This window comes from Trichomycterus rosablanca, chromosome 18, assembly GCF_030014385.1.
Source record: "Trichomycterus rosablanca isolate fTriRos1 chromosome 18, fTriRos1.hap1, whole genome shotgun sequence".
NCBI lineage: Eukaryota > Metazoa > Chordata > Actinopteri > Siluriformes > Trichomycteridae > Trichomycterus > Trichomycterus rosablanca.
Genome location: NC_086005.1, coordinates 29,121,430 through 29,136,442, shown reverse-complemented (window position 1 = coordinate 29,136,442; position 15,013 = coordinate 29,121,430). Strand labels below are relative to the sequence as shown.

The following is a 15,013-nucleotide window of genomic DNA, read 5'->3' as shown; positions in this document are numbered from 1 at the left end:
GATTTCTGTTTACAGGATGATCTAGAAAATACAGAGAAATATATAAATATATATATTACAAGTGGTGAGTCTCAAACTCACAGTGTGTGTGTGTGTGTGTGTGTGTGTGTAAATCTAATGTTGGTTAATCTGATAATCAGATTTTAGAATTATCCTTTGACTTGGCAACTATAATACAAAAGTTAAAACCTCTATAATAAAAGCTCTATAATTAAAAAGTCTATAAATAAATAAAATGTGTTTTAAATAAATATGTTTAATAAAAGCATTATTCAAAATGTTTAAAGTGCTACATAATTCATATCTCGTGAATTTGAGGTGGAACTGCACCTGAACTACAGCTTCAGAAGCGCTCGGTGAGTAACGAGCAGGTCAGAAACTTTTACATTTATTAATAGTAGTTTTAAAAGCACTTCGTTACTAAACTCTCATAAATTTAGGAAAGTACAATGTAGAATAATCCTGGAATAAATCCAGGTTTTAACTGGAGACCCACAGTCCTCACAATCACCTTTAAATGAGAATCACCTTCAGAGAAGATTCAAGTCAAGTCAGATTTATTTATATAGCACTGTTTACAATGGACATCGTCTCAAAGCAACTTTACAGAATTCAGGACCAACAGATACAAAAACCCCTGTTGAGCAAGCCGAGGGCGACAGTGGCAGGAAAAACTCTCTTAAAATTACAGGAAGAACCTTGAGAGGAACCAGACTCAGCAGGGACCTTCATCCTTCTTGGGTGGCCTGAAATGCCTGAATTCAGCTCTGAAATGTTTGCAGTTTAGGAACCAAAAAAATCAAAGTACAAATTCTTACCTGGTTTGTGATGTCAGGAGTGTGTAGATGATGTAGTTGTGTAGTTGAGTTGATGTGTAGTTGGTGTGTAGATGGTGTATAGTTGGTGTGTAGATGGTGTGTAGATGGTGTATAGTTGGCGTGTAGTTGATGTGTAGATGGTGTATAGTTGGCGTGTGATCGTCTCCTTGCTGTTGTTGAGTGATGTTGTGGAGCGCTGGTTAGCGAGTGTTTGATTTATAGTGGTACCCAGTACCCTCTCTTCACCACACCCCTTCATTCATCTGTGCACTAATCCCCTAATCACTAATGCACTATTTCAAGCTGGCACCACCGCCACCAAAAACAAAAGCACAGATTTAACTCAGGCGATGGTTTAGTGAGTGCACTACTAATCAAACTGTTTTAGTACAGAACATTTAAACCAAACACTACTGAGGGATGAACGTTACTGAAATGTCCAGATACTTTTGGTAACTGATGGAATAAAAGTGTTGATGTGAGTGATTCTGAATTCTGGCTGAAGGATTTGTGGAAACTGGCAGATGGAAAAGTCCTAAACCTTAATGCACTTATACTACAGCTTACACACACACACACACACACACACACACACATACACACACACACACACACACACCTGTGACCCCACTGAACCAATATTTGCAGTACGGACCACTCATGAACAATCCACAGTGACTTACAGTTGTGATTTAACAGTAATGTTGTTTCTATAATTAATTAATTAAATAATTCATTTATTTATTCACCTCCAGTTTCTGCATCAACCTGATTATCATGCTGGAACTAAAAAAAATGTTGGGACGTGAAAAGTTCAGTATTTTACTAAAACGTTTATACATATAAAAAAAACTACAAACTATATGTACATGTTTAATTTTCATTTTAGTTAATATCTCGTTTAATATTACTGCAGGTAACATGAAGCGGTGAGTGTGATTAGTTACTACTTTATTATCTTTAAAGAATTATTTTATTAGAAATGTGCTTGGTTGAAATTTACAGGTTTGATTAAAGATGGGATTAAATATCTAAGGGTGAGTTTTTAGTAAAGTAAGTGTGTGTGTGTGTGTGTGTGTGTGTGTGTGTGTGTGTGTGTGAGCGTGTGTGTGTGTGTGTGAGCGTGTGTGTGTGTGTGTGTGTGAGCGTGTGTGTGTGTGTGTGTGTGTGTGTGTGAGCGTGTGTGTGAGCGTGTGTGTGTGTGTGTGTGTGTGTGTGAGCGTGTGTGTGTGTGTGTGTGTGTGTGTGTCTTGACCTTTTGTTGAATCAGTTAATCCACTTTGCTAAAGCGCTGAAGTTCAGAAATAGAAACGCTTCAGTCAAAACATTCAGATAAAACCAAAAGTCTTAAAACCGTAAAGACTAAATTTATGTAAAACTTTATTTATTCTTATACAGCGCCGTCTCAGCCAATCAGAACTCACCGTACACAAATTATATCATAATTATTACATTATCATCATTATTTATTTCTGTCCTCAGTTAATCAGCACCTGAAATGAGAATTAAAGGTAGACGTTTAATCAAAGTTAAATCCAGATTTTTGTAACTGTCTACTTTAAACACGTCTGACCTTTCACCTTTAAAACAGGATTAAAACAGAGTTAACTCATTAATCCCTGAGATTAATGCAGACGTTCTGAGGGACATTAGGATCTTGGCATTAAAATTGCTCCATCTTAACTTCAGGGGTTAAAGGTGAAATGTCTACGTTTGACTAAATTAAAATATTACATTGCTGCTCTTTAAGTGGAGATTTTATTTATTAGACCTCACAAAGAGGTCTAATTAATTTATTATTATTAAAAGCAACTGATCCACAGATGAAGGTTTAGAGGAAGGTGATGTGAGAGGTGTGAGAGAGGTGTGAGAACAGATTTATAAACGGGATGAATTGGCACCATGTCAGGGGTGTGTTCCTGCCCAGTGTTTCCGGGGACACCAGACCCACTGTGACCCAGACCAGGATAAAGTGGTGGTAAAAATGAAAATGGTTATGATGAATGAGTATATACATGATGTGTATCAGGTGAATCCTGTAATACTGGTGTAAGGATATGGTTAGCATATAAACACAGTTTAATACGGAGGTGTGTGTGGCCCTGATTAGATTCTATCAACACAGATTTGCTATTTTAATACAGAACTGATCCTGCTGTGTGTGTATTGGAGTGTGTCTGAGTATTTTTGCTGACCTTGTGGCCACAAGTGACCATCTCATGTGGACAGTTTCCAGCAGAAGGTTCTAGATTGGCTTTATATAATCATTACATTGTGTTTGCTATCTATTCTGTCCAACATTAATACTGTAGCGTCGCACATTTTGCACTGTTTGTTCTGTGAATGTGTAGTGATAGTGGAATTAAGACAATGATTTGGTTGAATCGACTCCCCTGGATATCGGAATGTTACACCTGGACTGAGAATCGAATCAGTGAATCGAGCAGCCCGGTGTGTGACAGAGCTCAGTACTGCAGTGCATCTCTGCGGCTTCTCACACCGGCCGCGTCCCAAATCACACTCTCACTCCCTGCACCGTGTGAAGTACCCTACGTTACCTGAGGTAAATCTAGTCCTCATGCTACCTCAGTTTTCACGCAGTTCACACCTTAGAACACGCGAATGTAACACAATTCATTTTAATGTAGGGCTGCGTCTCAAATATATCACATACTATCGATATTAATGGTATATTTGATTAGTACGTCACCTGCTGTGAAAAAGTACTTTCACACACTATGCAGTGCGGTTGAGCGCGGATCGGGACACAGCCGTCTCCTCACAGGCGTCCCGCAGAAGGACTGATGGAGGGAGGCAAGTTGTGAGAAAAGAGCAAGATGGTTTAACATCCCCTAAAATATCATATATTTAATTAAAATGGCAGAAGCGAGTCCGCTGAGAGGGCTGCCCCGGATCCGCAGGGCTACGGTAAGAATAAAGAACGTTTTTGGTGCATTTGTATTGTTTTTACTGCATAGCATCCATGCTAACCTCCCAATGTTCCAGTACAGCAGCTGCTGGCTGTGTTCCAAATAAGTGTTAGAGAGAAATACATAAAATTAAATTAATAATAGTGCATTATTACCAAACAACACATATATAGAGTGCAGTAAGTATAATAAAATAATATTAACAATAATATATACACTAAATCTTATTATTAAAGTATTATATAAATATAGTTTTATGTTAAAATGTAAAAATGCTTCATACATATAATTTAATAATAGTATGTAATTATACTCAGTGAGGGAAACAAATTAAATGTGATTTAATGTGATGGAATGTTTTATTATGCTTTTAATTTTTATATTTATTATGATGAGTGCTGGTCAGTACCGGATGAGTGCTGGTCAGTACCGGATGAGTGTTGGTCAGTACTGGATGAGTGTTGGTCAGTACTGGATGAGTGCTGGTCAGTACGGTGTTATATTGATTATCTGTCCCTCACATTACACTAATTCTCCTCTTTTCTCTCTTTTGTTCCAGTATTATGAGGCTGATGTACTGATGGAAGTTCACAGCCAGCAGTTTAACATTATGTTGATCAGATTCTGTTTCCGGGACTGAAACTGAATTTCACACACGCTGGGATTAAACCACATTTATTTTTGTGTTTTTTAGGCCTCGTTTCCTGGAAATCTTCACCTGGTTCTGGTTTTGCGACCCAAAGCTCAGTCACAGGGCACCGGGACCGACCTGGGCTTCCGCTTCACTCAGGATGATTTTACCCTCAAAATGCCCGTGAGAGGAACACACACTCGTACTGAAACACACACGTGTACACTCACCGTCAGCAGCTTTAATGAATAATCGGACCATAATAATCAGACCGTTGAGCAGCGAGCACAGGAATGGGTGCACACGTCTAGCATTCAGTCTCTAAATGATTAATAATTATTAAATGATAAACACTTCTCTCTGTTCCTCTCTGTGTCTCTCAGGTGATCATGTTGAGTTCAGTGACTGACCTGTTGAGGTATATAGATGAGAATCAGCTGAGCGCTGATTTCAGTGTGGAGTGCTGCTCCACAGACTGGATCGTTCTGAGAACGGTAAACGCTGCACCCACCACCGGTCCAAATCTTCACCCCAAACACCAGAACAGAAACAAATACAAGAATAGTAGTTAATAATGAGCTGTATTGAGATTATTTACACCCTCTGTAGGCGATCGAGAGTTTTGCAGTGATGGTAAAGGACGTCGCTCAGCTGCTGCAGGTATTCGGTACCGAACTGGCTGAAACCGAACTGCCAGAGGAACCGAACGCCATCGAGTACCTGCTCCGATCTCACACTGATAAATACAGACAGATGAAGGTACACAGTAACGTCTCATCGGATCAGAGAGGTGAAAGTGTTGTTAAACATTCAGCTGGATAAATCAGTAAATACAGAAATGATTCTCTGATCGATGACAGGATGATATTCGCTCAGTAATGAAGGAGGGCCGACAGATCCTGTCTAATCTGGAACGAGTCAAATCTGCAGATGAAAAGGACATCAATCAGGACAGAGACACAGTACAGAGGTAAACATCACAAATCATCGTTCCTAATCATTTACTTTTATTAAAAACCACAAAGATAAAAGACATTTGTATAAAAAGACATTTACAGCCTGAAGCAGAGACAGGATAGATCAGGTTGGCCCAGAAAGAGGCCTCACAGAAAAGCAGGAATGGACAGGTACAAGAGACAGAATGAGAACCGAAATGGCACTCATGCCAGCTACTCAATCCACCATTGTGTGATATTCAAAGCTCTCGAAAAACGAAGGCAGAGAACTTGGCATAAGAAAAGGAAAAAAGCGCTGGGCTTCCACTCCAACACCTGATGCCGTTCACATCCAGGTCTTTTAGGTCATAACGGTTTTTACCAGCTGCAGCAAATTAACCCTTAATGAGGCGCAGAGACTGCCGGTTACAGGAACCGACACTGTCAGTCATCTGCACCTCCATGCCCCCTGCTGGCCCATAATAGCACAGCAGGACAACAGAGTGTACTGTAATGAAGGCTGTGCAGTTATTGTGATAAATATTTTATATCCGCATGTTTTGCCTCCGTGTGTGTGTGTGTGTGTGTGTGTGTGTGTGTGTGTGTGTGTGTAGGTTACTGGCTCAGCTCAGAGATATGGAAACAGCTTTTGATGAGTTTTTTGAGAAACACCACCTCAAAACGCAGCAATATCTCCTACTGCTACGATACGAGCTCAGCTTTCACGAGGTAACATAACGAGAAAACACAAGTCTTTAAATATTAGCTGCTAATTGATTATTGATCATTAGTGATTGTTTAAATGTGCAGTTTATATGAGGCTAAACTTTTATCTATTAGCTTTCATTTGTTTAGTACAAAACTAAGGGAGGAAACGTCCCACAGTAAACGTTTATGGCGCATGACGGGTAGCATTTTATACAGAATAATGTGGGAAACGGGTATGTTGAAGAGTACACACCTCACTCTTACAGATGGAGGTGAAGCTGGAGGAATTGATTGGTCGAGAGAAAGCCATTCCTGCAGCAGGAGTGAACGCAGCCCAGACTGAACAACTGCTCAAAGATCTGCAGAACCTCGATGCTCTAGCTGAGGTACGTCAGTCACTTCACCTCTTAAATCATTTTAACAGAGCCTACAGTCATCAGATTTTACAGAAGGTTGCTGGTTCAAGCCCCACTGTTGGCTGGTTGCCACTGTGTTGTTCCTGAGCTTTGGATAAAAGCGCTTGCTAAATGCTATAAATGTAAATGATACACGTGATTCACACAAAGAGCTTTTTTAACATGTACGGAGGAGCACGCTACGCTCTCTGTATTCCTCCACCGTTTCTGCTTATACCTCTGCCAACCAGTAGGAGGCACCAATGCAGCAGTAAGTAAGAGATGCACCGGTGCAACAGCAAGGAGGAGTTACCTTTTTGACCAGGCTGGTAGCATCGCTCAGATTCTCACATGATAAATATCTTTAAAACTATTTTATTAAATATAAATACACATAAGATAAAACAACACACGAGTTCTGTACCAAAACTAACACACTGTGTATAAGACTTTCATTCTGGCTCATTCTTATAATTCCGTTTGTTTGAAGGCTTTTTACCTGTACACATTTTAGTGTCAGTTCCAATACATCAACACCAGGTGGCGCTAAATCCCTCAAGAAATAAAAACACACACCCTGAAAGTCACTACTCCTGTCAGAAGTGAACTATATAAATACTGTAATACAGTGTAATACCACCCAGAGGCTCGATGGACCTGTCAGGTTTACGGTGTAAAGCACTGCAGCCTATTAGCGAGCTAGTGAAAAGTACAAGGTCATGACAAATCTGTTACTACAGACCTGCTGTTGAAATATCGACAGATTGATTGACTTGTGTTAGTGTGTGTGTGTGTGTGTGTGTGTGTGTGTGTGTGTGTGTGTGTGCAGGAGGAGATGGGCCGCGCTCAGGTCGTTATTCTTCATGGTCATCAGTTAGCGGCGAGCCATCATTACGCTCTGGCTCTGATCGTACAGCGCTGTAACGAGCTCCGACACCACTGTGATACGCTGACTGCAGCACTGCGCAGCACACACACCTCGCTCACACACACACACACCCTGCAGCTCCGCCTGGAGGAGGTACACACACACACACACACACACACACACACACCCTGCAGCTCCGCCTGGAAGAGGTACACACTCCACAACACACACACACACACACACACACACACACACACACACACACACCTCGCTCACACACACACACACACACCCTGCAGCTCCGCCTGGAGGAGGTACACACTCCACAACACACACACACACACACACACACACACACACACACACACACCCTGCAGCTCCGCCTGGAGGAGGTACACACTCCACAACACACACACACACACACACACACACACACACCCTGCAGCTCCGCCTGGAGGAGGTACACACTCCACAACACACACACACACACACACACACACACCCTGCAGCTCCGCCTGGAGGAGATACACACTCCACAACACACACACTCCACAACACACACACACACACACACACACACACCCTGCAGCTCCGCCTGGAGGAGGTACACACTCCACAACACACACACACACACACACACACACACACACCCTGCAGCTCCGCCTGGAGGAGGTACACACTCCACAACACACACACACACACACACACACCCTGCAGCTCCGCCTGGAGGAGGTACACACTCCACAACACACACACACACACACACACACACACACACCCTGCAGCTCCGCCTGGAGGAGGTACACACTCCACAACACACACACACACACACACACACACCCTGCAGCTCCGCCTGGAGGAGGTACACACTCCACAACACACACACACACACACACACACACACACACACACCCTGCAGCTCCGCCTGGAGGAGGTACACACTCCACAACACACACACACACACACACACACACCCTGCAGCTCCGCCTGGAGGAGGTACACACTCCACAACACACACACACACACACACACACACACAGAGCTAATACAGCACCCTAGTCCCTGAGTTCACCTTGTTCCCCATGTGTGTGTGTGTGTGTGTGTGTGTGTGTGTGTGTGTGTGTGTGTAGACCTTGCGCTGGTGTGATGAGAGTGTGTATCTGTTAGCCAATCAGATGTCTGATAGGTTCCAGTCTAAAGAAGGAGCTCAGGAGGCGCTGAGAGACATCGACAGACTGGTGGAGTCAAAACCAACACTCACCTACCCTCCTGATACACACACACCTGAGATACAGGTACACACACACACACACACCTGAGATACAGGTACACACTCACACACACACACACACCTGAGATATAGGTACACGCACACACACACACTTGAGATACAGGTACACACACACACACACCTGAGATACAGGTACACTCTCACACACACACACACACACACACACACACACACACACACACACACACCTGAGACACAGTGTGTTCACTGTGTGTGTGTGTGTGTGTGTGTTGCAGGCTCAGGTATCAGTGGTGATGGAGAAGTTCTCCTCAGTGCAGGTGATGCTGCAGAACAGACAGGTGTGCCTGCGTAAAATCACCTGTGTTCAGGTGAGACCCATCCAACCCGTCTCACCCAGACCGGAGAGCCCGACCCGCCTCAAATCACCGCTCTTCTCTCCTAAACACGGTATAATCAGTATAATCGGTATAACCCCCCCCCCAGTTCCCTTATTAACCCTAAAGTTTCCAGAGGAACACTACAGCACTGGAACACTGCTCATATATATCAGTGTGGAACAGGTTTAAAAGTAATTCCTAAGGCTCTAGAACTCCACCGAACCACACTGTGAGCTGTAATCTCTGAATGATTATTGAGGAGAATGTGAGGGCATGTGTCTGTGAGCTGAAGCTGAAGTGTAACTGGGTTTTGCAGCAGGACACAGATCAAAAATACAAAATCAGGTTCAGAATCTGAGTTTCTAAATCAGGTCTGATGGAGGAGAGTGGAGATCAGATTCCTCCTCAGATCAGATTATAGAAGGTGTTCCAGGGTCATTTAAGGGGGCATTTACTTTTTCACACCCCCTGCAGTACTGTAGCGCTGTGTCTGTAGTTTATCAGCTTCTACTTTCTGTTGTCAGGTTTTGATGTGAACTCCGGTTTGAAGTTCTCCTTTGATCTCTCTCTCCCAGGAAAACGAGGCGCCCGCAAAAACAGCTGCAGCAGGAAGGTGAGAGTCGAACCCATAACCTTTCAAAACGTGTGTGTGGGTGAGGGGCAACAGTTTAGGGAAGGGTGACTGTACCCTTGTGCACAGAGCACGGTTTATAAAGCATGATGAGTTTGGTGTGGGGGAACCATACACCAGCACCATATTACTGCTCGTGGTTTTGGCTGATGGTCAGGTGTCCACATACTTTTGACCGATATATATATATATGTATGTATATTTATAATGCGTGTGTGTGTGCATGTCTGTTTTATCTAATTCTGCTGTGTTTGATCTGTGCAGATCGAGGTGATGCACGATTTCGAGGAGGGGCGGAACGGGGTGTGTTATGAAGCAGAGGGAACGGAGAACCCCGAACTGCACCAACGGTCCGTACATACACAGATCCACCTACTGGCATGCACGTTTAATAAGTGGTTCTTTAACGTTTAAGACCAGGTAGCTCCTTCAAAACATGCAGCAGAAGAGCAGGAATGGAAAATGTGCAAGTAATGATAATAATAATAATGGGCAGCACGGTGGCTCGGTGGGTAGCACTGTTGCCTTACAAGAAGGTCCAGGGTTCGATTCCCAGGTTGAGCGGTCCGGGTCCTTTCTGTGTAGAGTTTGCATGTTCTCCCACAGTACAAAGGCATGCAGTCAGGTTAATTGGAGATACTAAAATGACCCTGTTAGAGTGTGTGTGTGTGTCCTGTGATGGACTGGAGACCTGTCTGTGGTGTTTCCTGCCTTTCACCAGGTGAATCAGACCCACCGTGACCCTGACCAGGATAAAATGGTGGTAAAACAGAGAATAAATGAATAATAATCATAATAATAGTAATAAAATATTGTCATTAATAGTGATAGTACAGCTATTGCTCTTTGTAATTGGTGTTCAGGTGGTGCAGCGGTTTGTGACGCTGGGTTCAAATCTCAGCAGTGCTATCAGCCAACCAGGCATCCACACAACAGGAACTTTTTTCAGAACATAAAAAGGTGTCTGAGGTTATGAACGTATTGATCGGTTCTTCAGTCTAATCAATAGTGTAGAGAGATCAGAATCAATCACGATGCCTTTTCTGGTCTGATAGAGCCTAACCCGTTCCTCTGGTGTGTGTGTGTGTGTGTGTGTGTGTGTGTGTGTGTGTGTGTGGTTGACGTTATTGCGGTTCAGGCATGTGATGAAGGAGCTGATCGATACAGAGAAGATCTACGTGGAGGAGCTGCTGGCTGTGTTACTGGTGAGGAGCATGAGCTGGAGGATGAGGGTTACGTGATGAGTGGTGTGTTTACAGTGGTGACTCTGTGTGGGTGGGTTTCAGGGTTACAGAGCTGAGATGGATAATCCTGCCCTCTCTCACATCCTGCCCTCCGAGCTCAGAGACAAGAAGGAGGTGCTGTTCGGAAACCTACCAGAGATCTACAAGTTCCACAGCAGGTACGAGGACCTTCCACACCCCTGCATCACACCCACACACTGAACACACATGCACCGTCAACAAGCATACACAGGCGGTACGATGGTGATAACAGACACGGTCGTACCTCTCAGATGAAGTCAAGCTCTGAGCATGTTCTCTTTAGATTAGGGCTGGGATCGGGGGGGGGGGGGGGGGGGGGGGGGGGTTTAGAGAAGGATCAAAGCCACTCTGGAGGTCCAAAACTTAATGAGCTACTTGACATGAGTGGATAGTTCTACACAGTGTAGCACGATTTTAAAATGAAGAGTCTGATACAAGTACAAAACTAAACACAAATATGTTCTCCCTCCCCCTGTGTGTGTGTGTGTGTGTGTGTGTGTGTGTGTGTGTGTGTGTGTGTGTTAGGATATTCGTTCAGGATCTGGAGAGCTGTCTGGAGATGCCAGAGAGGGTTGGAGCACGATTCCTGGAGAGGGTGAGCACAGGTTTACCTGGAATTTAACAATAATTTATGATTAATTAAATATTTATTTATTTTTAATCATTCACCAGGCTGTAAAAGTGCATTATTAATAATTATTAGTTAATTAAGTACAGTTTATTCATATTACTCACACTCGTTTCAGATCATGGCTATTCGGCCAGGCTCTAAAGCAGCAGAGCATCCTCACACCATCCTCACCCCCGCCGTGTTTAACTGGTGGTACGATGCTCTGATGGTGGGACGCTGTGTAAACTTTACTTCTTAAAGTTCCACTCGTAGGTTGCAAACGTAGGTTGAGCTTTTATTTATATCCCGGTTTATATCCCACTGGCTCTGTAGTTCTCCCATAGAAACCATTTATTCCAGTCTCTATGTAATACTGGAAGCACAACCCCTGAGCTTATCTGTTCCTTACATGTGTGTCTCCTCTGGGCTCTCTGGGTTCTTTAGTGACCCTCAGCATGAGTTGCTCTTTTGTGGTGAACCGGTCACTTCTGGAAAGATTCATCTCAGTTTTAAGTTTGGCTTGATGATAATGGCTCCCACTGAGGTTTGCTGGAGTCCTAAAGCATTATGTATGGCTACTGATGTACTAGGGTTAGGGTTATAAACAGCGGTTCATACTGACATAAGAGCTGTTTAATAAAGCCTGGGCGTGTCTGGCCTAATTAAACCCAATTATTAATTACATTAGGTTCTTTAGATGATTGAGTAAATAAGGGAGCAATAAAGTTTTCACACACGCCGCTGTAAAAAGTAAAATGATGATTTATAAACTGTGATTTTGTGCTTATTCAGCTCATCTTTGTCTAAAATTACATTTAGTTTTGAAGATCTGAAGCAGAAAGGGTGTGAATACTTTTTCACACTCTTGTGTTTATACTAGCAGCTGTATCAGACCTGTACCTCAGCACTGATAAATAATCACCCCCCCCCCACACACACACACACTGTGACTAATCTGAACACACGTGTGTATTTCAGAAGGAGAACTTTCAGGTGTATGAGCGTTACTGTCAGAACAAACCTCGCTCAGACGCGCTGTGGAGACACTGCTCAGATTCACCCTTCTTCCAGGTACTTTATTTACCTCAGTAATGTACTGCACCTAAAATATTTCATTATTTACTCATTATTTAACTCATTCATTTATGTGTTGGTACAGGTGTGTTTACCCACGTGTTCCATCAGCTTTACAGTTATACATGTATATACATGATGTTACTGTATATATTTGGTATATATATACAGTGTATCACAAAAGTGAGTACACCCCTCACATTTCTGCAAATATTTTATTATATCTATTCATGGGACAACACTATAGACATGAAACTTGGATATAACTTAGAGTAGTCAGTGTACAACTTGTATAGCAGTGTAGATTTACTGTCTTCTGAAAATAACTCAACACACAGCCATTAATGTCTAAATGGCTGGCAACATAAGTGAGTACACCCCACAGTGAACATGTCCAAATTGTGCCCAAAGTGTCAATATTTTGTGTGACCACCATTATTATCCAGCACTGCCTTAACCCTCCTGGGCATGGAATTCACCAGAGCTGCACAGGTTGCTACTGGAATCCTCTTCCACTCCTCCATGATGACATCACGGAGCTGGTGGATGTTAGACACCTTGAACTCCTCCACCTTCAACTTGAGGATGCGCCACAGGTGCTCAATTGGGTTTAGTCCATCACCTTTACCTTCAGCTTCCTCAGCAAGGCAGTTGTCATCTTGGAGGTTGTGTTTGGGGTCGTTATCCTGTTGGAAAACAGCCATGAGGCCCAGTTTTCGAAGGGAGGGGATCATGCTCTGTTTTAGAATGTCACAGTACATGTTGGAATTCATGTTTCCCTCAATGAACTGCAGCTCCCCAGTGCCAGCAACACTCATGCAGCCCAAGACCATGATGCTACCACCACCATGCTCGACTGTAGGCAAGATACAGTTGTCTTGGTACTTCTCACCAGGGCGCCGCCACACATGCTGGACACCATCTGAGCCAAACAAGTTTATCTTGGTCTCGTCAGACCACAGGGCATTCCAGTAATCCATGTTCTTGGACTGCTTGTCTTCAGCAAACTGTTTGCTGGCTTTCTTGTGCGTCAGCTTCCTTCTGGGATGACGACCATGCAGACCGAGTTGATGCAGTGTGCGGCGTATGGTCTGAGCACTGACAGGCTGACCTCCCACGTCTTCAACCTCTGCAGCAATGCTGGCAGCACTCATGTGTCTATTTTTTAAAGCCAACCTCTGGATATGACGCCGAACACATGGACTCAACTTCTTTGGTCGACCCTGGCGAAGCCTGTTCCGAGTGGAACCTGTCCTGGAAAACCGCTGTATGACCTTGGCCACCATGCTGTAGCTCAGTTTCAGGGTGTTAGCAATCTTCTTATAGCCCAGGCCATCTTTGTGGAGAGCAACAATTCTATTTCTCACATCCTCAGAGAGTTCTTTGCCATGAGGTGCCATGTTGAATATCCAGTGGCCAGTATGAGAGAATTGTACCCAAAACACCAAATTTAACAGCCCTGCTCCCCATTTACACCTGGGACCTTGACACATAACACCAGGGAGGGACAACGACACACTTGGGCACAATTTGGACATGTTCACTGTGGGGTGTATTCACTTATGTTGCCAGCTATTTAGACATTAATGGCTGTGTGTTGAGTTATTTTCAGAAGACAGTAAATCTACACTGCTATACAAGCTGTACACTGACTACTCTAAGTTATATCCAAGTTTCATGTCTATAGTGTTGTCCCATGAAAAGATATAATGAAATATTTGCAGAAATGTGAGGGGTGTACTCACTTTTGTGATACACTGTATATATAATTAATGATGATTTTATCTCTTGTTTAGGAGTGTAAGAAAAAGCTGAAACACAAACTGGATTTGGATTCATATCTACTCAAACCTGTACAACGTCTGACCAAATATCAGCTCCTCCTCAAGGTACACACAGCTTATAGTCTGAACCATGACATAAAGTATTCACCCCCTTACTGTCATGTGATCTCTGTGATGTGTGAGAAAATCATTCCTTTGTGATTATTATACAGCTCCAGGACTTTAGTGTACCACAGTAAGAGCTGTTATACCCAAAAATAGTTCCAAAACACGTGGAACACTGATATTGTTCCCTCACCCTGATGTTCCAGTTGTGGGGAGGTATTTACTCTGGGTTCTACACTGAGCGCTGCGTCTCCTCATGCAGTCAGCACACTGTAAACATGCATGTGTGTAAATGATAGGAATTGAGGGGGTGGGTCGGGGGGCAGGGGGGGGTAATAATATTTTAATTATGCCAGTGAGCAGCTGATTAATGAGCTTATTGTTCCCAAATGAACAACTACAATTAATAATAAAATGTTTATCCTAGAATCGTCCACCTCTAATTTAAACATTATTATCAAATGTGTGTGTGTGTGTGTGTGTGTGTGTGTGTGTGTGTGTAGGAGCTGCTGAAGCACAGCACACACTCTCAGTATGTGAGTGAACTGCAGGAGGCGCTGAATGCCATGCTGGACCTTCTCAAGTCGGTGAACGACTCCATGCACCAGATCGCCATCACCGGATACGAGG

At 43.4% G+C, this 15,013-nt stretch overlaps 1 protein-coding gene across 1 annotated transcript in view; it reads left to right on the top strand.

Annotated features, from left to right (window-relative positions):
• The first annotated feature begins 3,615 nt into the window (after positions 1-3,615).
• The window catches only part of LOC134332448 (proto-oncogene DBL), a 17,844-nt gene continuing 6,446 nt past the window's right edge, over positions 3,616-15,013 (top strand). Inside the window, exons 1-18 of the mRNA XM_063014097.1 lie at positions 3,616-3,746; positions 4,443-4,562; positions 4,763-4,873; positions 4,989-5,138; positions 5,240-5,349; positions 5,929-6,043; positions 6,289-6,408; positions 7,247-7,438; positions 8,416-8,580; positions 8,813-8,984; positions 9,439-9,527; positions 9,810-9,895; positions 10,684-10,750; positions 10,832-10,947; positions 11,336-11,405; positions 12,399-12,491; positions 14,291-14,383; positions 14,887-15,012. Coding sequence (XP_062870167.1) covers positions 3,696-3,746; positions 4,443-4,562; positions 4,763-4,873; positions 4,989-5,138; positions 5,240-5,349; positions 5,929-6,043; positions 6,289-6,408; positions 7,247-7,438; positions 8,416-8,580; positions 8,813-8,984; positions 9,439-9,527; positions 9,810-9,895; positions 10,684-10,750; positions 10,832-10,947; positions 11,336-11,405; positions 12,399-12,491; positions 14,291-14,383; positions 14,887-15,012 — 2,046 coding nt within the window. The 5' untranslated portion in view covers positions 3,616-3,695. The remainder of the gene's footprint in view (positions 3,747-4,442; positions 4,563-4,762; positions 4,874-4,988; positions 5,139-5,239; positions 5,350-5,928; positions 6,044-6,288; positions 6,409-7,246; positions 7,439-8,415; positions 8,581-8,812; positions 8,985-9,438; positions 9,528-9,809; positions 9,896-10,683; positions 10,751-10,831; positions 10,948-11,335; positions 11,406-12,398; positions 12,492-14,290; positions 14,384-14,886; position 15,013) is intronic.